Consider the following 21,806-nt stretch of genomic DNA (forward strand, 5'->3'; position numbering starts at 1 on the left):
TTTTAGTGTTTAATATATGTGTTTTCCAGTTCATATGGTTATCGAGAGTAATACCTAAGAGTTTGAAATTATCTACTTCTTCAATTTCTGTGTTATTAAGCGATAATTTTAATTGTAATGGAGTTCTTTGGTAAGGATAAAATTGAATCAATTTGGTTTTGTTTGAATTTATTGCTAGATTATGGTCGCGCATCCACAGATTGATATGATTTAAGGTTTGTGTCAGTTTTAAATTAAAATTTTCATTATTTTTAAAATCAAAAAGGAGAGAGACGTCATCTGCAAAAAAATAGAACATTTGGATTTCGCGCCTTTTTTTACTGACAAGATTTGCTTGACCAGGTATAAAATAAAAGTTTCCAAAATTTTATTGAAATGATATACCTACATGAAATAATCAAATACAACACATTTACTTAAAATAACTTTTAAAATAAGGCATATAAAATTACCAAAAAGATGAAATAAAATAAATACAAAAAGAAATGAGTCTTTGTTCGTGGTTTGAACCCTGTCATGCTGTTCAACTTGTTAGACTTATACTCAATAGCTAAAAGCCACTAGACCATTTGACCATAGTAGACCCGGGCGAAAAATGCCTTCTTATTTAAGTAACCCATTACTGTCAAAAATATCAAGTTTGAATTGATTTGAAATATAATTTTTCATTGTCGACTTATTGACATCCAACGTTGCGAGCATGTTGTACTTTAAACCATTTGGCAACGTCGCACGCGGGGAAATCTTCTGAAAATGTATGTCCTTTTATATTTTGATATTTATGGATATATGAGGATTCTTCTACTTATGTTGCAAATTGATTAAATTATCGAGAGACAAGAACAAGAAATATGATTCGGTTAAATTGTGTTCTAATGTATGGGGAAGACAAACTAATTATAGCCAGCCTTTTATGAATGTAGTATGATACCTTAGGGTATGGTGCTTTACGCACACTAGCGTCCCTTCCCCTCCCCCTGACGCAACCCCCCCTTTTTGCATGAAATATGTCCCGGTTCACAGTTTTTTACATTTTTTGAGGAAAGTATATATTTTAGGAAAAAAGTGTCAATGAAAGAAATAATCCTTAATAAATTCTTAATAAAAAAGGTCTTATTCATTTTTTTATATGATGCACCTAATTCATGTATTAGCTTGTCAAAATTCGAAATAACATAGTTTTTACTTAGGATTCGAAACTCATTTATTATACACAGTGTAACACGAGGAACCCGAATAATTTTGACAGCGTATTCCTGATCATATTTAGATACAAAAATGTCCTATAAACTTTTTTGAAATGCGGCTAGTTTCAGAGTTAATACCAATTTTAAAAAAAAACAAGTTTCTATTGTTACATAGTTCAAAACGCCTTTTTGATGGCGATGTTGTTGTTTGGATTTAGTCTAAATATCCCTATTGATATGTCAAAAAGTGACAATTAAGTAACACGTTGCAAAAACTATGTTTTACGAAAAAAAAGTAAAAATCCATGTTAACTGACAAGTTTACCAATAACATTTACTTTTTATGTACATACATATATAATATATATATTCAAAAAATTAAAAAAAAGCGGCCAAGTGCGAGTCGGACTCGCGTTCCAAGGGTTCCGTATATTACACAATTTTTAACAATGTATTTTTTTATTTTTTATTTATTTATTTAGATATTTAATTCAGGGAACAAGGCCCATATTACAAATACCTTACAGACTAACATACATATGTATTTTATAAACTTAAAACTAAACATTATTTATGCGAAACGTGAGTGAAATCATTATCAAACTGCACAACGGGACTTAATCGCGTATTTAAGTTTTAAGATTTACCTCCGACGTTTCGAGGACGGCGTTGTCCCCGTGGTCTCGGAGAAGACTGGCTCAAGTTGACATCAACATCTTCTAGCCGCGCGAGTTTTTCGAACTACCCGCACTTGGTCTTGTTTATCAGTTTGAACGTTTTGCGCACTAGGGATGTCACTCTGTCGACACACAACACTAACGATATTCGATTTATCGACTGTCGATATTCGTTTCCGCTTACATTTACTAATGACTGGATTCCATGTGGATGAGATCTTAAAACCCTCGTCCCGATTAAAATTGCAATGTTTTTTGATTTCAATGGCTTCCCGCACTTTTCTACTGTAGAAATGGCGATCCGTGGAGAGGATTTTAGGGTTATGCAGCTCAATCCAGTGGTTTGGTCCTGACTCCAGCAAATGCTCAGCCACCGCAGACTTGTTGACCTGACGATTTTTGACAGCTGCGATATGTTCCTTAACTCTTTCTGCTATGGTGCGCTTAGTTTCTCCGATATAGGAACTACCACAACTGCAATCTATTTTATAAACGCCAGGTGACTGGAACGGAATAACGTCCTTCGGTGACCTTAGGCTCCCTGCTACTTTGGATAAAGGTGTGTACACCGTCTTTATAGAGTACTTTCCAAGTACTGTGCCAACTTTATCCGTTACCCCTTTTACATACGGCAAAAATGCCGGCTGTCTGGAGACATCAGGACGTTTCCGCCTTGCCTTTCGTCTGGGTTGCCACTTTTTTACCTTGTACCCGTTCCTCCTTAGTACCTCCTGAATATGCGACATCTCGCTCTCTAAATATTCAGGGTCACACAGATCATGTGCTCTGTTTACTAGCGAGGTAACCACCGATTGTAAGTGACGAGGATGGAGTCCCGTTGTGCAGTTTGATAATGTTTAATAATCGTGAAAGTTTAAATCAGTGTGAGTGAAATCTTTAAAAAATCCGTAGGAGTCGGATCAAAAACTGTAATTAAGTCCGACTCACGCTTGACTGTACATTTCTAATAGGTTTTCCTGTCATCTATAGGTATAGACCTATTTTATGTATTTTTTCAAAATTTTAAACCTTGTAGTTTCGGAGATAAAGGGGGGGGGGATAGTCATTTTTGCCTATTTTCTTGAATAACTTCTAAACTGTTTATTCAAAAATTATAAAAAATATATATTTGAGATCCTTACAATAAGCTCTTTCATTTGATATGTAACATGATATAGTTTGAAAATTTTTATTTTTGAATTTTTTCATTTACCCCCCAAAAGTGGCCCCCATGTTTAAAATTCATTTGTTTACAAACTTACATATGTGTATCAGATTTCAACTTGATTGGTCCAGTAGTTCCGGAGAAAATCGGCTGTGACAGACGGACAGACAGACAGACGCACGAGTGATCCTATAAGGGTTCCGTTTTTTCCTTTTGAGGTACGGAACCCTAAAAACAATAAAAAAAATTGTTTTCGGCGAAATTGACCTAAACTCATACATACATTTTTTCCTTCTTTTGACCTCAGAAATAAAATCTTTCGCATTTCTTGAGGACACCTTGTATAATAAGTGTTATAAAATGAATATAACCTTTTTTACTAAGAATTTAATAAGGAACTATTTCTTTCATTGACACTTTTATCGTAAAATGTATACATGAGGTCAAAAAAGGAAAAGATGTAATATGTGTTTAGGTTAATTTCGCCAAAAAAAAAATTTTGTTTGGTTTTTTTTTTTTAATTTTATGAATGAATTTGTACATAAAAATTAAATGCTATTGGTAAACTTGTCACTTAAAATGGTTTTTTTTCGTAAAACTTAGTTTTTTCAAAGTGTTACTTGTCACTTTTTGACATATCAATAAGGATATTTAGACTAAATCCCATAGTAGCAACATCGCCATCAAAAAGGCGTTTTGAACTATGTAACAAGAGAAACATGTTTTTTTTTTAATTGGTGTTAACTCTGAAACTAGGCGAATTTCAAAAAGTTTATAGGACATTTTTGTCTCTAAACGTGATCAGGAATACGCTGTTAAAATTATTCGGTTTCCTCATGTTACACCGTGTATAATAAATGAGTTTCGAACCCTAAGTAAAAACTATGTTATTTCGAATTTTGACAAGCTAATACATGAATTAGGTGCATCATATAAAAAAAATGAATATGACCTTTTTTATTAAGAATTTATTAAGGATTATTTCTTTCATTGACACTTTTTTCCTAAAATATATACTTTCCTCAAAAAATGTAAAAAACTGTGAACCGGGACATATTTCATGCAAAAAGGGGGGGTTGCGTCAGGGGGAGGGGAAGGGACGCTAGTGTGCGTAAAGCACCATACCCTAAGGTATCATTCTACATTCATAAAAGGCTTGTAATTAGTTTTTCAAAAAGCACAATTTGGCCGAATATATGAAAGAGGGTCATTGTTGTTGTAAAAGGTGTGCAAGAAATGATACGTTACTGCACTAGAGCAGTTTAGGTTCCAATTCCAAGTACGATTTTATTATTCTTTTTACAATAAGCAATTGAAATTTGGGTATAAATGGATTTGTTATACAATTTCCATTCTGATATTTGACTCCCCATTCCATAAATAACGATACTTTTGGCCAAATTGTTAATTGAAAATACCTACTCTCAAAAATACCTACTATAAAAATGTATTTAAAAAAACACATGCGTTTTACTTTCCTCGTATGCGAAATGAAAAGTAGAGTGTTTTAACTCGGGTGAAAAGCAGCATTTTTGGAAAAAAAACCAGGCAAGTGCGAGTCGGACTCGCGCACGAAGGGTTCCGTACCATAATGCAAAAAAAAAACAAAAAAAAAGCAAAAAAAAAAACGGTCACCCATCCAAGTACTGACCACTCCCGACGTTGCTTAACTTTGGTCATAAATCACGTTTGTTGTATGGGAGCCCCATTTAAATCTTTATTTTATTCTGTTTTTAGTATTTGTTGTTATAGCGGCAACAGAAATACATCATCTGTGAAAATTTCAACTGTCTAGCTATCACGGTTCGTGAGATACAGCCTGGTGACAGACAGACGGACAGACGGACGGACAGCGAAGCCTTAGTAATAGGGTCCCGTTTTACCCTTTGGGTACGGAACCCTAAAAATATCATCTACTAATGTTATTGTTATGCACAAGCAGAAGATATTATAGAATCTTGTTTATTTACAAGAAGATGACATTTTTCTCCACATAGGTACCTATATATTTTTGAGAAAAATATAGCCAGGTATTTTAGTTTAAAAATCATTGTTACAATAAATATAGGCTTTTCCAGAGAACATTTATATTTCTACCGAAACGAAAGCAGAATTCACAAGGGTTTTCGGTGGACGACTGTAAACGCGAATGATTGTTTGGACTGACCTTTCTATAAATATGTAAATGTATTTTATTGTGTAATAATCATAATAATTATTAAGTTATATTAAATCTGGGAATGAAATTATATCAGAAAGGAGATTCTTAAATGAGTAGGTATACTCGTAACATGCTTTGTGCATTAAATATACCTCCCTCTATTGAGTGAAAATAAAACAAAATACACAGGTAATCTGTGTTGCGGTTTTAAAGTGCCATCTGTTACAGCTTTGACAAATTAAAAATGATTGCTTGTCAAATGAAGTCGCCATGTTAGAATTACACCGATACTATAAGCATCACTCACACAAACAAGCAATGAGGCAAAATTTTACCAATATTCAAAGGCTTTTTTCTTAATAATTTTAATCAAAATCTAGTATTTTTTTACGTTCTGCGAAGACAGAAATATATATACTACCCAAACATTACATATACAAGTGAAGAAACCCTATATAATAGGAGCTAGGGTGCCAAGAAAGTTGTATGAAAATCGAGCAAGGAGAACCACCTTAATTACATAATAATAAGATCGTTTTTGGTACGACTTACCTTTTCGAAATACATAAGCTTCGCCGGTTCGGTGACCTCAAACTGAGCGTGTTCATGTGGCCTTAACACTGGCCCTGCTAAACAGAGCCAGGGTTGCTGTTTGCGCAGTTGAGGGGTTATGTAGTGTAGGACCCAGCCCACTGCGCAGATTATCCAGACCACCTGTGAAGTGACATAAAAAGTTAGAAATAGCTATAACCTAAACTGCAAAACATAATTCAAGACCAAAAAAAGTATGAAATGTTTTATTTAGCTATAATGGTAACATAATTAGGGTTCCGTACCCAAAGGGTAAAACGGGACCCTATTACTAAGACTTCGCTGTCCGTCCGTCCGTCCGTCTGTCACCAGGCTGTATCTCACGAACCGTGATAGCTAGACAGTTGAAATTTTCACAGATTATGTATTTCTGTTGCCGCTATAACAACAAATACTAAAAACAGAATAAAATAAAGATTTAAATGGGGCTCCCATACAACAAACGTGATTTTTGACCAAAGTTAAGCAACGTCGGGCGGGGTCAGTACTTGGAAGGGTGACCGTTTTTTTTTTGCTTTTTTTTGTTTTTTTTTTTTTGCATTGTGGTGCGGAACCCTTCGTGCGCGAGTCCGACTCGCACTTGCCCGGTTTTTGTCATAATGGCTACAAATGCCTTTTGATTGAAAACGTCATGCTTTTGTGATAAGACGCTAATTTTAATATTTGAAATTACTCAAATAAGGCTATAATTGATTTATTAAATACAGATAAAAAGTACTAACCTTGTTCAACTGCAGTTTGGTAAGCGAAGTAAACACCGTAGTACAATGCAGCCCAAACACGAACAACCCCAGAAACGTGCACACTATGACGTCATTCTTCAATCTCGCGTTCACCGTCGCCTGCAACTTTTTCGGCAAAGGATCCTCCATATCCTCATCCACCGGCTTTTCTGGCTCTTTCGTTTTATCTTCCGTCTCATTCGGCTCCTTTAACGATGAAGTAGACATAGTATCACCCCGGGGATCCATTTTTAAAGAGCTAACGCTTGACGTCTGCGAACGCTTTTGAGTTTTAGCTATGTTAGTCTCTGAGCTGAAGTTGATTTTGGATGCTGATGATCCTATGGAGTTCTGTTTTGAGATATTGCTTTCTGAATTGTTTTTCTTATCGTCTGTCAATGTGTTTTCAGGTTTCCCCGCTTCAGGTATGACTTCTGGCAGCGTCTGTATCACATATAACTCAGGTGGAAGTAAATGCTTTTTAATTAAATTCCATATTAATGTGTAATCGCTCGCGCTTCTACTTAAGTGATATGCTATAGGTACTAGCAAAGCGCAGAAGATAGAAAAAAGTATATTGTGTTTCTGGTGCTGCGATTTCTTTCCTTCAACGAGTCCACTGTAAGCGAAGCCGTATAGGACTCCTATAGCTGCTAAAGATCTTACTACGCAATATACAGCAGCGCTTAAACTGCTGGTAGCGTTACCACCAAATATATGCATGTCGATTTGTTCTAGAAGATACATGAGAAATGTATTCACTTGAGGGAATAATCCTAAGCTGAACGCTAAAGGGAAGAAGAGAAGAAATTTTGATAGTACTTCTTGGATTACTAGTAAAAAATCTCTCTCGTTCATTTCGAACCCGTATATAGTTAAAGGTTTCTCGTCCAGGCTTCGTTTACTTCTAGAATGTTCTTCTGGCATCTGCTGCAACTGCCCATGGACGAGACATAGTATTGCTGTGCATAAACAGAAGTATACCGGTCGAGAAAACACGACCATTTTGTTGAAACCGTGAACGGGCGACGCCGAATCCGGTTGGACGCTTTTCAGTAAAGAATATTGGCTTCCAGCCATTATGAAACAGAACCAAAACGCGTATATGTCCCTGTAGAATCCTAGATTTAACACCATTGAGCCTAAAACCGCCACTGAGATCGCTAGTAAGATAGAAATGAAAGTCTCTTTGAACGTTAAATTTCTGTCAAATAACGCCATCAATTTCAATCTGTCCATCGTCACTTTCACCTCAAAACACTTCCATAAGTTAAACTTGTAGTAACTCTTTGGTTTCGGCTGATTTGCTTTCTCTATTTCGTCCATGAACTTTGATAGTTTACTCCTTATGTTAATTTCTAGGCTCGCTTCACCTATAGACGAAGGCATTAGACTTGGTATATTGTTAGAGACAGTTTCAACGGACTGTTGAGCTTGTTCCCTCTGTGCCCTTTGCTGACTCATTAAGAAGTTTATATGCATGCTTGGGAAGCCCATTCTAGACTGTCTTTCAGCCTCAATTTGCTCTAATAAGCTATCAGTGGCGTACGCCACAGGGGACCGTGGTTGGTCCGTGCGTGATCCGGTCCCGCCGTCAAAAACGTAAAATCTTTTATTCGCGTTGTTTGTATTAATAGGAACCACAGCGGAAACGTTGTTATTACTTGACAGTAATGGGTTATTACTGCCTTGGTTAGAAGAACTTTGATCGATGCTGTTTTCTCTTTTAGGTTTTGCTATGCTTTCGCTGTTCCCCGCTTCTGATTCTAACGATCCGCAGCTACCTTCCCCAGTTTCCTGCGAATCTGGAGCTTCTATTGGCTTCACTCTATTACATCTAACATCCTCTTTGTCTGGAAGAGGAATGGGTTGAGCTTGAGCCCTTCCTGAGCTGTTCTTATCAAAAGTATACGACATCCAATTGCCATATTCATCCATGAAGCAATGTATCGCTCCGTCTGTCGTGTCATCGAAAGACGTCGCGAAATGAACACTGTTGGAAGTGTTAGGGTTTTCCGGGTTAGGGGTTTTGTCTTTTTTATCAGAATTGTTCTGGTTGGACGGATTGTTTCTTTGTCTGGTAGATCGTTTTATTTTCCGCACTCTATTCCTGTGGTTTCTGTCCATTAGAGGTCTAAGTCTTTGGCCTTCTTCGGCGTATTGGACAAGCTCTGGAGGGGCATTTTCGGGTAAGCAGCACGGCATTAAATCTACTCTAGAGTTTAGGAAAGCCGCTAGTAGAGGCATGGAAGTTGGGAGTAGTGTGTTTGTGGACGTTTGTGCGACCTCCTCTATTGATCTTTTCCTGGTTTTGTGTGAGTTTTCCCTTTCACCTCTGATGCTTTGCCTGTGACTTCTCGGTCGTTCCTCTCTGGGAGGTGGCATAACAACTGTATTTGCATTTGTAGCAGCAAAAAGGCATTCTAGACCCTGTACTAAAGCAGCCTGAGCCTCCACAGCATCCATAAGCGTTCTATCTTCAGTCTCATTCTCTTTCTTTGAATCTTTTTTCTTATTTTCCTTCTGGGATGAAGCTCTTGAACGCGCTAAGTTTTTAATCTGCTTTGGAATAGCTCCTAAATTTTTTGGGACATTGAATGAGGATTCGCCTAAGGCGTTGGCAAGTTTTTGGCATATAATTTCTTCTGTAGCACAATTTTCGTGACAGACAACCGGACAGCAGGCTGGGGATTCTTCTATAGCTGATTCTTCAAATAACCAATCTATACTATAAACACTTCTCTCATCCGCGCTTTTACTATCAGTCACCTGTGATTCCTCAGTCTCTTGGAAGACTTTTTCATCATCTTTTGCTTTCTCCGGTGGTCTATCGAAATTGGCTTCACTACTACTGCTAGAATTAGATATATCATGGTCCCACAGTTTCTTCTCAACTGGCTTATCATCTTTCTTCTCATTCTCATTGGATTCTAAGCTCGACTTCTCTATAAGCAAGTCTTTAGAACTAGCACTGGCTTTATCATAATAGTCAGCGGGATATTTACACTCACACGAACCACTCGGTCGATCAACACACTTGGCCTCATCTTGTTTCATAAGCTTCTTCAGTCTTACAGGTTTAGATTTGCTATGAGTGCACTCTGGATTCTGCTTCGAGTGGCGTTCACAGCAATGTTTCTTGCAATCTTGGCTCTTCGTTCGGACCACTCGGACGTCCGTTGCTCTGTCTAGCAAAGGAGATCTTGAACCATTATTCTCATAATCGGAATCACTGGATCTCACTACTGGTGATTGTTCTGCGTCCCAATCGAAACCTCGGAACTGCTTATCATCCTCGTAATCACTGTAACTTTCACCACTTGAATCTAAATCAGTCTCCTTCTGTGATGTCTGCATTTCATCAGATATTTCAGCTATGGGGTATACTATTTCTGAACCGTATGTTAGGTAGGGGTAGCAGCCTCTGCCTTCATCCGGTTCGCTGCGTGGAAACAAATTGAAATGCGGTCCTCTAGTCAAGCATTTGCTAGGCGGAGGTATGACGGCATTTTTCGGGTTTTTTAACACTTGCCCGCCTATAGTCTCTACGCTATTAGGATGGGGGGATAAATTCGATACACTGGGCGGAGGGCATCCTATCTCTAACGCGGCACTCTTAATCCTCCTAACTCCTGGGCTTTTGCCTTTATTTTTATCAGCGTCACCAGTCGGAGCTTCCGCTTTGACCATCATATATTCCCCAAGCTCTACACTCGCAAAGAAACCCGTATCCGTGTTATTTGAGTGTCTCCGCATATGTGAAACTAGTTGAGCAGTCGAATTTAGCAACGGCAGCTGTATGGTCGACATGGTCGAGTTAGATTTACATCTCATGTTTCTGTTTAATTCTTGAGTAGTTAGTGCTATAGCGGACTTGGTGCAGTTTTCCTCCGGATAGTTATTGTATCTTCTCCGGTGTGATCTTTTCTTCGGGGAAGGAGGTCCGACGCTCGGTTCGGAGTTATCTCTGGAGTCGGAGCTAAGTTGGCGGGCGAATTTGGATTGGTAAGGTTCCCCGACGGCCTCGTTGCCGTCGAGATACAGCCACTCCTTGAAGAAGTCCCGGTTGGAGCCGCGGCGGTGGGAGCAGTCGTGGTAGCGGCGGGAGACCTTGGCGAAGGGCCCGTCGTCGTGCGGGAGGGCGGCGTCGCGGCCCGAGCGGTACACCTCCTCGACGATGAGCTCGTCGATGCGGTTGGCGCGCCGTTTGGCTCGGGGGTCGCGTTTAGGCTGGAAAATTAAAATACGTTACGCTAAGTCTCGATTGTCGCCGTACAGTTAAGGACATTGATATGTGTATCAATATCAAAGGCCCAAGTTATAGTCACTGTGACAAGGTACACTGAAATAAAATTCCTTGACCGTACGCTGTGTATAATGAACGTGTAAGAACTATTGGGTTCAGGGACAGGAGCTGTTTGTTCAGAAATGAGTGAATTTTCCGAGTCTGTCCCTCTAATGTGCAAGTTGCGCACTTGAACTCTATAGTTCACCTGGTTAAACCTGAGATGTCCTAGATAAACCGGCCAAGTGCGAGTCGGACTCGCTCACGAAGAGTTCCGTACCATTACGCAAAAAACGGCAAAAAAATCACGTTTGTTGTATGGGAGCCCCACTTGAATATTGATTTTATATTGGTTGTTATAGCGGCAACAGAAATACATCATCTGTGAAAATTGCAATATCTCTAATCTCTATCACGGTTCATGACATACAGCTTGGTGACAGACAGATGGACGGACAGCGGAGTCTTAAGGCTTGGTCACACACAGAGCGCGACGCAGCGCCGCGTCCGCGCCGCGTCCACGCCGCGCGACCGCGGCACATGCTAACAGGTTACCGACGTCAAACAGACTGCGTCCCGCCGGTATCACGCCCCGCTTCTGTCGCGCCCCGCGCCGCGCGGCCCCTTGCGTCCGCGCGGCGCGTGCGCAGCGCTGCGCCGAGCGAACGCGGCGGCCCGCCGCGTCGCGCAAGGTCACATCAGTAGGATCGGACGTTAGGCAGCGAGCGGTGCGCCGCGTTCCCGCGCGGCCGCGCCGCGTTCACGCGCGCCTTGAGGGCGTGTTGAGAGCGTGAGGCCGGCGCGATCGGCGCGCGCCCTGTTTGACCAGGCTTCGCGTCGGCATCACGCGGCGCTGCGTCGCGCTCTGTGTGTGGCCAAGCCTTTAGTAATAGGGTCCCTTTGGGTACGGAACCCTAAAAATTGAAAGTGCCCTTATTGACCCGACACAGGTTTCTGAATGATGAGATGTCTAGATAAAAGAACTATTCGTTATTTCACCTTCCGTCTCGGCTGGGGCCTCTTGGCCCCGGAGGGCCCCGGCTCGGGCGGCGCGAGCTCGGCGCCGGCGGCCGCCACGTCAGACAACTTCACCGACAGAGTGCTGTCCTCGTTGCTAGACTCCGAGCTGTTCTTTCTGTGCACATCCACTTTCAAATCTGGAATGAGTTGATATATAAGTTAGCAGCCAACTGGTTAAATTAGCCAGATAATTAGATGCCTAGCCCATTAAAAAACTAGTCGATCGCTCAAGTACGGTACCGACGCTAAAGAAGTAAGGACGGAAGAATTTTGCCATGATAGCCAGGGCGAGCGGGAAAGCAATATAATTACGTGTGTGCGATAGAGATAGGAAATGGCAGGTCAATGTACGAAATTCTTCATGTTTAGCTTCCTTACTAATCGCTTTCTCGCCGCAAACCAAACTGACTTATATATCACTATCTCTTTCACTCTCGCCATAACCATGTAAGCGTAAAAGAGAAGTTTTACGACCCCGATCGTCAGTTTGGTTTACGGCAAGTATAGTCCCACCCCAATGTTGAGCGTTTACAGACAAGGGCCGCCATACACGGACTGCTTTGAGCAGTCAGTGCCAACAGCTTCCAGCGGTCGCCGTTGGGTGATCTGCAGTTTCAATACAAAATCGCCATTCGAAATACACGAACCGCTCAAGCAGTTGCAACTTGCAACTGCTTCGGGCGGTTGGCTCCGCGGTGAAATTTCATCATGCAGTCAAGCTGCAAAAGCAGTGCGTGTATGTTGATCACTGGGTTACTGCTCGAGCAGTCCATGTATGTATGCACAATTACCTATGGTGCTGTTGTTGGGTTTGTTGTAGTCTGCGCCCGCCATGGACTCATTGTCGCTGCTGGCGGCAGCCGGACGCAGCATCTGCATCTCCATGCCTTCATCACGGCTGGAATAGAAACTCTGTTAAAGATCTGGACCTTATTATAAAAAGCATAAGGTCCACCGATATACAGTTAACAGTGTGAGCGATGGTCCGATGGTTCACACTCGTCAAGAGACCCCGAGACAGGCCGAGAACGAGTATGTACATACTGTCCCCTTCGCGTCTCGTCTCGCAGCTGTCTGATTGGATTTGAGCGGTGCCAAGACTCTCGGCGAGAGGCTCTCGACGAGTGTTTACAGCCGACATGAAAATGTAATTCAAAATTTAAGCCAAGATATTACTAAGATACGATGAAAAAAAAACCGGACAAGTGCATGAGCTAAAATATTTATTAATTGAGATTTATTTAATAAATGCTCGCGTAGTATTGTCATTGGAAGTCCCATCAGTGCTTGGCGGGAGTAATATACACTCGCTGGCGTCATACATGTGGTGGAGCCCATGGTTCAGCAGCTTCAGGCTCATGGAGAGAAGCGCCACCAGCGTGCAGTAGATGATCCACCCGAGACTCGCTGGAGGGAAGTACTTTTTATACTTACGCAGTATTGTCATTGGAAGTCCCATCGGTGCTTGGCGGGAGTACAATGCACTCGCTGGTGTCATACATGTGGTGGAGCCCATGGTTCAGCAGCTTCAGGATCGTGAACAGAAGCGCCACCAGCGTGCAGTAGATGATCCACCCGAGACTCGCTGGAGGGAAATACTGTTGAGGAAAAAGGGAATAATAAAGGTTTAAATTGATATATACTATTTAAAAATAGTAAATTGGTGAATATGCTGTGATAGCATATAAGTGAGAGATCCATTGTAAATGAGCTTTAGACTTATATTTTAGTGTGTCGGGCAGTAAAGTAAGAAATATCTAAGATTACATGTAATTGTCGGCTAAGGTGAAGCCGAGGTCTAATCTGAGATTTTTTTACTTACTGCCTAAGGTGTCTCATTTGTATACTATTTTTCTACAGTAACTTTCCAACAGCTCATCAGTATTCAACACTAAAGTATTGGACTTTGCCCCGTTTCTTGAATCCTCAGACAGATTATTTGCACATAGCTGTTAATTAAATGTCAATTAGAACTAGTATTGGGGAGTGAGTCATTAAGGAAATAAGAAATCAGCATGCATAAATACATATCACTTTAATGTGATATACGAGTCACCAGGAAACTCCAAATGAAGACTGGAAGGGCAATGTTTATCATAGTTAAATAATGTACAGTAAATTCCTTTGGACATAGTTAGCAGTGACCATCAATCCATAGATAATATAAACAAGTTTACACAAAATATACATAACAAAGTAAATGTTACAATATTTACAATACAAGTCATACAAAAATTATTTCATTTAAGCAATGTGAAAATGATAGATTGTATGAAAAGAAAAAAGATATTATATCTGTGAAAATTTTGTTGTAAATAAGTACCATAGTGCACAAATAAAAGGTCTCTATTACAACCCAATTTTCCACTTGATAGTGTAAACTAGGGCTCAATATAACTATACAGAAGACATTTTATTTACAATGGACCTAACAATAATTTCTAAAAATAATCCTTACAAAATGTACAAAGTATGAATGGTGGGATTTTAATTTGTTTAAAAAGATAACAATTGTGTGATTAATTCTAATATTTTCAAAACATAACAGTTTCAAGTTACAAAAACAACAAACAACTTTCAATGCACAATACCTAACAATTGTTTCATAACCACTATGATAATAACCATATGACCTAAAATGTTAAAATCAAAATGGTTGTGAATGGAAGCAGCCATGTGTTAACTATAAACAAATCTATTTTACTTACTAACTTAGCTGTTTTATACAAGATGTTGCACCCAATTCTCACCAGTAATAAGCCTACAGCATAGCAACTGCCCACTTAACTGGACAATGGCTACAAATGCTACAATCATCTTCAATACTGCTGACCCACTTTTTTTCAAATCATCGTCTCTAACCTATCAAGTACTTACTACAATAAATCCTTACCAGGTACACGGAGAACGGAAGGCATAGCAGGAACAGCCACACGTACAAGTGCACAGTGTTGCAAAACAAATTCTGGTGCGGATCGTAAAACCAGCCGCCTGTCAGAGATGCCCAAACACCCTGACGCAGAATTTCTAAAGTCTGGGACCCCATCTCACACTTCTATGTCCACATTCCCGCGTTAATTCACAGTCCACCCACACGACACTCTTCTAGACGCACTTAATATCATTATTTCACATCAGCTAATGTCTAAATGCAAATTATTCGTCTTTCCTGCCATTTTGGATGACACACAGCAAACAAATATCGTCCCTATTGACATCGAGCGAACATTAATTACAGAGCCGTTTATGACTGTATCGCGTGTTTAGTTAAATTAACTTAACATAACACATAGCAAGAAGAGGACTTAATTGAATAGTAAACACAAAAGTAAAGGGAATACGCTAAATGCACTAAAAACTGCTGGGAGGAGCGAAACAACACTTTTCATCTGAGTGACAATACAGTACCAGTGTTGCCATGTTTAGCTAACTGTTAAGGACGTAACCGCGAATCGGTACAATTACGGTTCATATTTATGGAATACCTGACTATTTAAGCGAGTCGCAACACCATTATTGTGTATGCCGTCAGCTGTGCGGTGACAGGCAGTGGTGCCGCTAATGTTTATTTTGTTTAAACCAAGTGTTAAAATTGTGCAGTGCACTATAGTTATACAGTGATTTATACCGTGGGTTTGAATTATTTTCATAATGGGAGATATAGAGAAACTTTTAAAACAAGCTGCAATGCAAATTGGGGCTGGTGGAAGTGCAGGATTCGTGGAAGTTTGTATAATGCATCCTTTGGATCTTGTCAAGACCAGGCTGCAACTGCAGGCAACAACTACAGCTATAAAGAGCTCTGATCCTCACTACTACAGAGGTGTATTCGACTGTTTAAAGAAGATGTACACATATGAGGGAGTGACTTCATTCTGGAAAGGTATCCTGCCCCCAATCCTGGCTGAAACTCCTAAGCGTGCAACAAAGTTTGTGACATTTGAGCAAACCAAAAGGTTTTTCATGTTTGGTTCCAGCACACCTACACCTTTAGTGAGATTTATTTTTTGTTACATTGTTTTTAATTAGATTTTAATATTTACACCATTTAGAATTAAATACATCTCATCATATATTTTCCAAATAATTTTTGTTATTTGTTTTTTCATGGAGAAGCAGACGTTTATATCAATGTAATATTTTTAAAATTTAGTTTTACCTTTCTATCCTACCAATGTGGAATACAGGGTGACTATACTTACTTTTTTAACTTGTTATTCTTGTGCATTTTTTTAAATTACTATATATATCTTGCATATAATATTATAACTTTGGAGTCACCTGTGTCTACATTTCAAAGTAATTGCTCTCCTTATAGTAAGTATGTACCATAGATAATGATAGCAGACAACTCTAAAACAGTTGTTATGTTTTTGATAAGATAATATGAAGACAAATACCTACTTGTTAACCATTTCTATTTTGGTAACGATTTAAATATATAAAACAAATAAAACTACATACTAAATGTTGTAACGATAACATTAAACAGTTATGTTATAGTCAAAAAAATCTTTTATTATAGTCAATGTTATATTTTTTTCATGATCAGCATAATATTGTACCTTAGTTACTTAAAAATCTCTTAATTAGTATCTGTAAAAGTAATACTTATTCTATCTGTTTCATATTTCATTTAAAAAAAATGTATTTTTTCAGACCTTTGCTTTAGCAGGCCTCAGCGCTGGCGTCACAGAAGGAATATTAGTAAACCCATTCGAAGTTGTCAAGGTCACGCTTCAATCTAACAAGTCGCTTGCCACACAAGTCCCTAGCACTTGGTCCGTAACGAGGCAAATAGTCCGAGAAAATGGCCTCGGGTTCAAAGGACTTAACAAAGGCATAACAGCTACTATTATGAGAAACGGCGTATTCAATATGGTTTATTTCGGATTCTACCATAGCGTCAAAGGTTATGTCCCTGAATACGAAGTGAGTATTTAAATTCATACAGAGTGTGTTAAGCTACCTTGTGCTTTGTTGTAATAGTTTAAGGTTTATTTTCGTCCGATATTGTATGGTTCTTAAGCACTTATGCATTGACGGATTCATTTAATGAGATACCTATATTACCTATTCCACTAGTACTCTTATCAGTTGTTGACCGTATACTTACGTAATTGTGATTAGATGAACGCAGAATTATATAACAGGAATTATATATAATTATTTAATTATAAAAGGTTTATTTCATTACATATGCCATGCGAGTTAGATTCGTTTTCATACCGTTTTTTCCTAAATGCGAATAATCCGAGTTTGCGCAATCCCAGAAGGTGTGCAATTAATTCCTCATGATGTTTTTTTTATCTAATTTGATTGACCTATTAGCAATCAGTTAAAATATGTGCATGATTACCCCCTCATTTAATAATTGCACCTTTAAAACTATTACTAAAAAAAATATTAGGAGCTAACAAAACATTTTCTATATTTTATTAAAAGTAATATATTTTCCTTCTTCATCTTATTTCCGTTATCGTAAAGATAAAATTATAAAGGTTACGATTACGACATATTTATTTAACCTAGCGGTAATGATAAGATTATTATTTATATATTTATTTCTGGTATCTTTAGCTACATTCTGCCATTTGTACTCTTCATGTATTGTGCAATAAAGTTTAAATAAATAAATAAACTATTACATGCATAGATATAACAACTGATCCTATTGCAAGTACATAATTATCAAAGTTTCAGAGCAATCTAGCTAGTCGTTTTAACATGAGAGCGTAACTACGTTTGTATGGAGAACCAAGCTTGCTGCGGAATTTTAATAGCACAATTTTAATCACAATGGACTTTCTATCATAATATTATCTATATCAACTTTTTTTCACAGGACCCTCTTCTGGAATTCGGTCGCAAAATTGCTATAGGTTTCACGTCTGGAGTGCTCGGGTCGTGTGTGAACATTCCCTTCGATGTGGCCAAGAGTCGAATCCAGGGTCCCCAGCCGGTCCCGGGGGTGGTCAAATACAGATCTACTACAGGGGCAATTGTTATGGTGTATCGAGAAGAAGGGTAAGTTATCAAATTATGGGTATACAGTGTGGAAAGATAAGTCGGGCCCTGGAGGGAAACTACCTTAAATCCTTAAGCTGGCTCATTTTACTTAAAGGAGACATTCCTTTATTTTTAAAAAGAAACAAAACTGCATTCATAGAATTTTTCTTTTTTTCTTCAATTTGGCTTGTCTAAAAAAATCTTGAGTACTAAATATTAGATTATATGGATATTTTGTACGACAGACGAGTGTAAGACTGAATGTTTCTTGGAGAAATGTTATCATTAACTGTATCGACTAGTAGAATAAAATTGCGAGTTTTTATTTTTTGGAATTTTTAGTCGGTTCGAGTCCCGGGCGAGGCAAGCGTGTTTTAGAAAATCTTTGAATGCAGTTCTGGTTCTTTATAAAAATAAAGGAATGTCTTCTTTAAGTAAAATAAGCCAGCTCAAGGATTTAAGGTAGTTTCTCTCCAGGGCCCGACTTATATTTCCACACTGTATAATCTAACTTTGTAAAACTTAGCAAACCTCTGTTATATTTTATTCAGATAAAAATTATACGGAATTTCACTTTCTTCCGGATACAATAATATTTCGAAACTGCAACCAGTCAGTATATAACTTTGGTCTGAAGACACATGTGATACAAAGAAATCAGAACTCTTCCTCCTATTCATATCTACAATTAATTAACGCCAAGTTTAAGGTTAAGGCTTCATGCGTGATATTTAGTTGTGCCATGGTAGTAACTATGTAGTACTTTACAGAGAGTAGAGTTACTAGTCTAGTTTACAATAGCTTGGTTGGCTAACCTTTTATCATGTTATTTACAATGTATCAGATACATTGTATCTGATAAGTCTGATGAACATCTTTGATAACATTGTTTACTTATACGTCTCGTGTTGAATGATAATGTAATAACAGTTCATTTTTATATGGAGTAACTGTCACGTAAAATGTTTGTGCTTAGACATGTTCAATAAGTTTGTCACATTAAATTTTTAATACGGTAAAACATAATATATATTTTTTTATTAAACTCAAGAGACTTCAAGGAACGGTCATAGGCGCCATAATTCGACGCGACGCGAGACGTATAATTCACTGATCTAAAAAGATATTTTATTTTATTAACAAACGTTCACTCTACGACATTATCGAGTGATTTTGTTTGATATAGTACTCCTCCTATTGTGATAAACTTATCATTTTAAAAGGCAGATAAATATATTTTATGAAATCAATAGAACTTGCGTTCAATACTTTCCTTGTTTTTGGGAATATGCCAAAGTCAGTAACGATTCTGGGTTTATTGATATTATTTTTAAGTGACTAAATCTTACTGATGTTTTTATAATCCCAAAACTTCCCTGGCAACGGGAATGAACTTATTTTTTGGCCACCCTGTATATGTATACTATCCTGATATATGAGAAAGCCTATTGCACAGCACAGCAGCATGTGGTTTCTAGAATAGCACAAATTTTGTAATATATGTATTGACCACGTAAAGTTCATCGGATTCAGTGCATTGCCCGGAGTTGTTACACCGTGCACATGTTCTTGGACCGCGTCCAACTGGCCCGTTATTTACGCAAAATAGTAACAAAGATATACTAATTATAAGGACACACAGACTAAAGTAAACGCCAATGTATAAATATAATATCATCTTGGTGAATCATTAACCTACAGGGTATTTGAGTGTTTATAAAATAAATTATTTTACACCTTGCATTAAATGAAATAAAGCACCAGACGATTAATAGAGAAACGTAAAAAGCATTTGAATTTGAGTTATTTCTAGACATAATTTCTATTTTAAAACCCGTGTAGTTTTAAAGAGTAGGTAATTTCATTGTGAGTCACATGCTAGTGTTTCATATAAATTCCGTAATAGCAAACTCGTTTCGGCAGTTTGAAAAAAGAAACTGATTTGACTAGCAGTCAAATACCTTATTTAGGCACTTATATTTTTAACACTTTATCTACTTAAAACCATGATTTTCTTCTGATGTACGCATTGATATAGAATAAAAATAACTAATAATAATTTATTTTATATTAAGTCAGTGGATGTACGTGTTCAATAACGCTATTGCCGTTTTTGGCTATAAATTTTCAGTTTAGAAACATTATAATTGTTGGTTACTTATTGCATACAACTATTTAATATGCCTTCTAATTGCCCAATTAGCGTGCTGATAAATAGGTTTCAATTAAATATAGCTCAACTAGACTGTGAACGGAGACAGTCCATTAAATAGCGACAGATGAAATCTTGGATTCCGTATTCGTTATATAAATACAAATCGTATATGTTGCACATTCTTAAAATACATTTACAGGGATACACATAATGCATAAAGATTGAGGTAAACAACGTAGTTATTTATATTACATGCAAGTAGGTATGGCCAGGAGAGTTGAGGTGAATGATACCTACCTATACACACACAGCTACACAGAGTGAATGAATTAATGATATACGAGTAGTTTCAACAGATGTTTAAATCTGTTTTATGCATTTGATGTTTTTGTGGTTTATAATATAACCAGTTTTACCAACTTACCACAAGTTGATTGGTACTTACTATTTATAAATAAAACTAAAATACCAATTTGTGATTTCATTTGTGATTAATCCAAGCAAAGATACTCGGAAAGTATTCTATAAATATTAGAAGCAATGATTCGAATGTTTAGGTACCTATGTAGAAAATAATCAGTTATTTTGTACATACATATCATATTGTAGTCAGCTACAGTGTGGCAAATTAATTTGTCACTAGAAAAAATCAGGCCAAGTGCGTGTCGGACGATGCATAATAAAGGGTTCCGTAACTTCTGTAGCTTAATACAAAACAAACAGCTACATTGGTTTGCCAGAACTAACGGTTCTACAGAACAGTGTACAAACTCTATTTTACTTAATAATACCATGACCATGACACTGAAGTTTACTCAAAAATGAATCATAGGTAGATTTAGACCAAGAAAAGTCTGCAATGATTTTGATAGCACACGCAGTGCAAGTGTTATTTTAAACGTAAAGCTTCTATGAAATTATGACGTGTAAAAACACTTGTATGCTGTCAAAATCATTGCAGACTTTTCTTTGTCTAACTCTAATAAATTTCTTAATTTTATCTCATATCATATACACGGTGTAACATGAGGAAACCGAATAATTTTAACCACGCATTTCTGAGGTCAAAAGAAGAAAAAAATGTAATAAGAGTTAAGGTAAATTTCGCCAAAAAAAAAAATTATTTTGTTTAGTTGTTTCAATTTTTTTAATGTATTTGTACATAAAAAATAAATGTTATTGGTAAACTTGTCACTTAAAATTGATTTTTAATTTTTTTTTCGTAAAACCTACTTTTTGCAAAGTGTTACTTGTCACTTTTTGACATCTATCAATAAGGATATTTAGACCAATTTAGACTACGTCCCATAGCAGCAACATCACCATCAAAGAGGCCTTTTACACTATGTAACAATAAATACTTGTATTTTTTTTTATTAATATTATCTCTGAAACTAGGCGAATTTCAAATAAGTTTATAGGACATTTTTGTCTCTAAATATGATCAGGAATACGCTGTAAAAATTTTTCGGTTTCCTAATGTTACATCGTGTATATTTTATTTTTATATCGGCGACGGTGTCCTATCTCATTTTCGTAATACACTCAATTATTTTGTATTGTTACAGATTCAGAGCCCTGTACAAAGGCCTACTGCCGAAGGTGATGCGTCTAGGCCCCGGTGGCGCTATCATGCTTGTTGTTTACGACTATGTATATCATTACTTAGACAATAGGTTTAAGTAACAGTAACAAGTAGCTTAAGTATATGACGCGTTGTGTAACCACTTTAAACGTAAATTTTGCACATAATATTTTATGTGTTATTAAACAGTTCAAAACTGCAATAATATTGTACATAATTGTTAAATAAAAATGCTAAAGCCATTGGTGT

At 37.6% G+C, this 21,806-nt stretch overlaps 2 protein-coding genes across 2 annotated transcripts in view; one reads left to right on the top strand and one right to left on the bottom strand.

Moving 5' to 3' along the window:
• The window catches only part of LOC134671506 (protein pecanex), a 53,087-nt gene extending 37,877 nt beyond the window's left edge, over positions 1–15,210 (bottom strand). The window contains exons 1-6 of the mRNA XM_063529372.1: positions 14,702–15,210; positions 13,243–13,406; positions 12,600–12,706; positions 11,788–11,945; positions 6,504–10,733; positions 5,743–5,904 (exon numbers count right to left, since the gene is read on the bottom strand). Of these exons, the coding sequence (XP_063385442.1) occupies positions 5,743–5,904; positions 6,504–10,733; positions 11,788–11,945; positions 12,600–12,706; positions 13,243–13,406; positions 14,702–14,854 (4,974 nt within the window). The 5' untranslated portion in view covers positions 14,855–15,210. The remainder of the gene's footprint in view (positions 1–5,742; positions 5,905–6,503; positions 10,734–11,787; positions 11,946–12,599; positions 12,707–13,242; positions 13,407–14,701) is intronic.
• A 128-nt stretch (positions 15,211–15,338) lies between these two features.
• On the top strand, positions 15,339–21,711 carry LOC134671486 (mitochondrial 2-oxodicarboxylate carrier). Its single transcript, XM_063529353.1, has 4 exons — positions 15,339–15,801; positions 16,468–16,740; positions 17,654–17,835; positions 21,541–21,711. Exons 1-4 carry the CDS (start codon positions 15,460–15,462, stop codon positions 21,656–21,658), a joined length of 915 nt encoding a protein of 304 aa, XP_063385423.1. The 5' UTR covers positions 15,339–15,459; the 3' UTR covers positions 21,659–21,711.
• The last annotated feature ends 95 nt before the right edge of the window (positions 21,712–21,806 follow it).

Source organism: Cydia fagiglandana, chromosome 15 (assembly GCF_963556715.1).
Source record: "Cydia fagiglandana chromosome 15, ilCydFagi1.1, whole genome shotgun sequence".
NCBI classification, from domain to species: domain Eukaryota; kingdom Metazoa; phylum Arthropoda; class Insecta; order Lepidoptera; family Tortricidae; genus Cydia; species Cydia fagiglandana.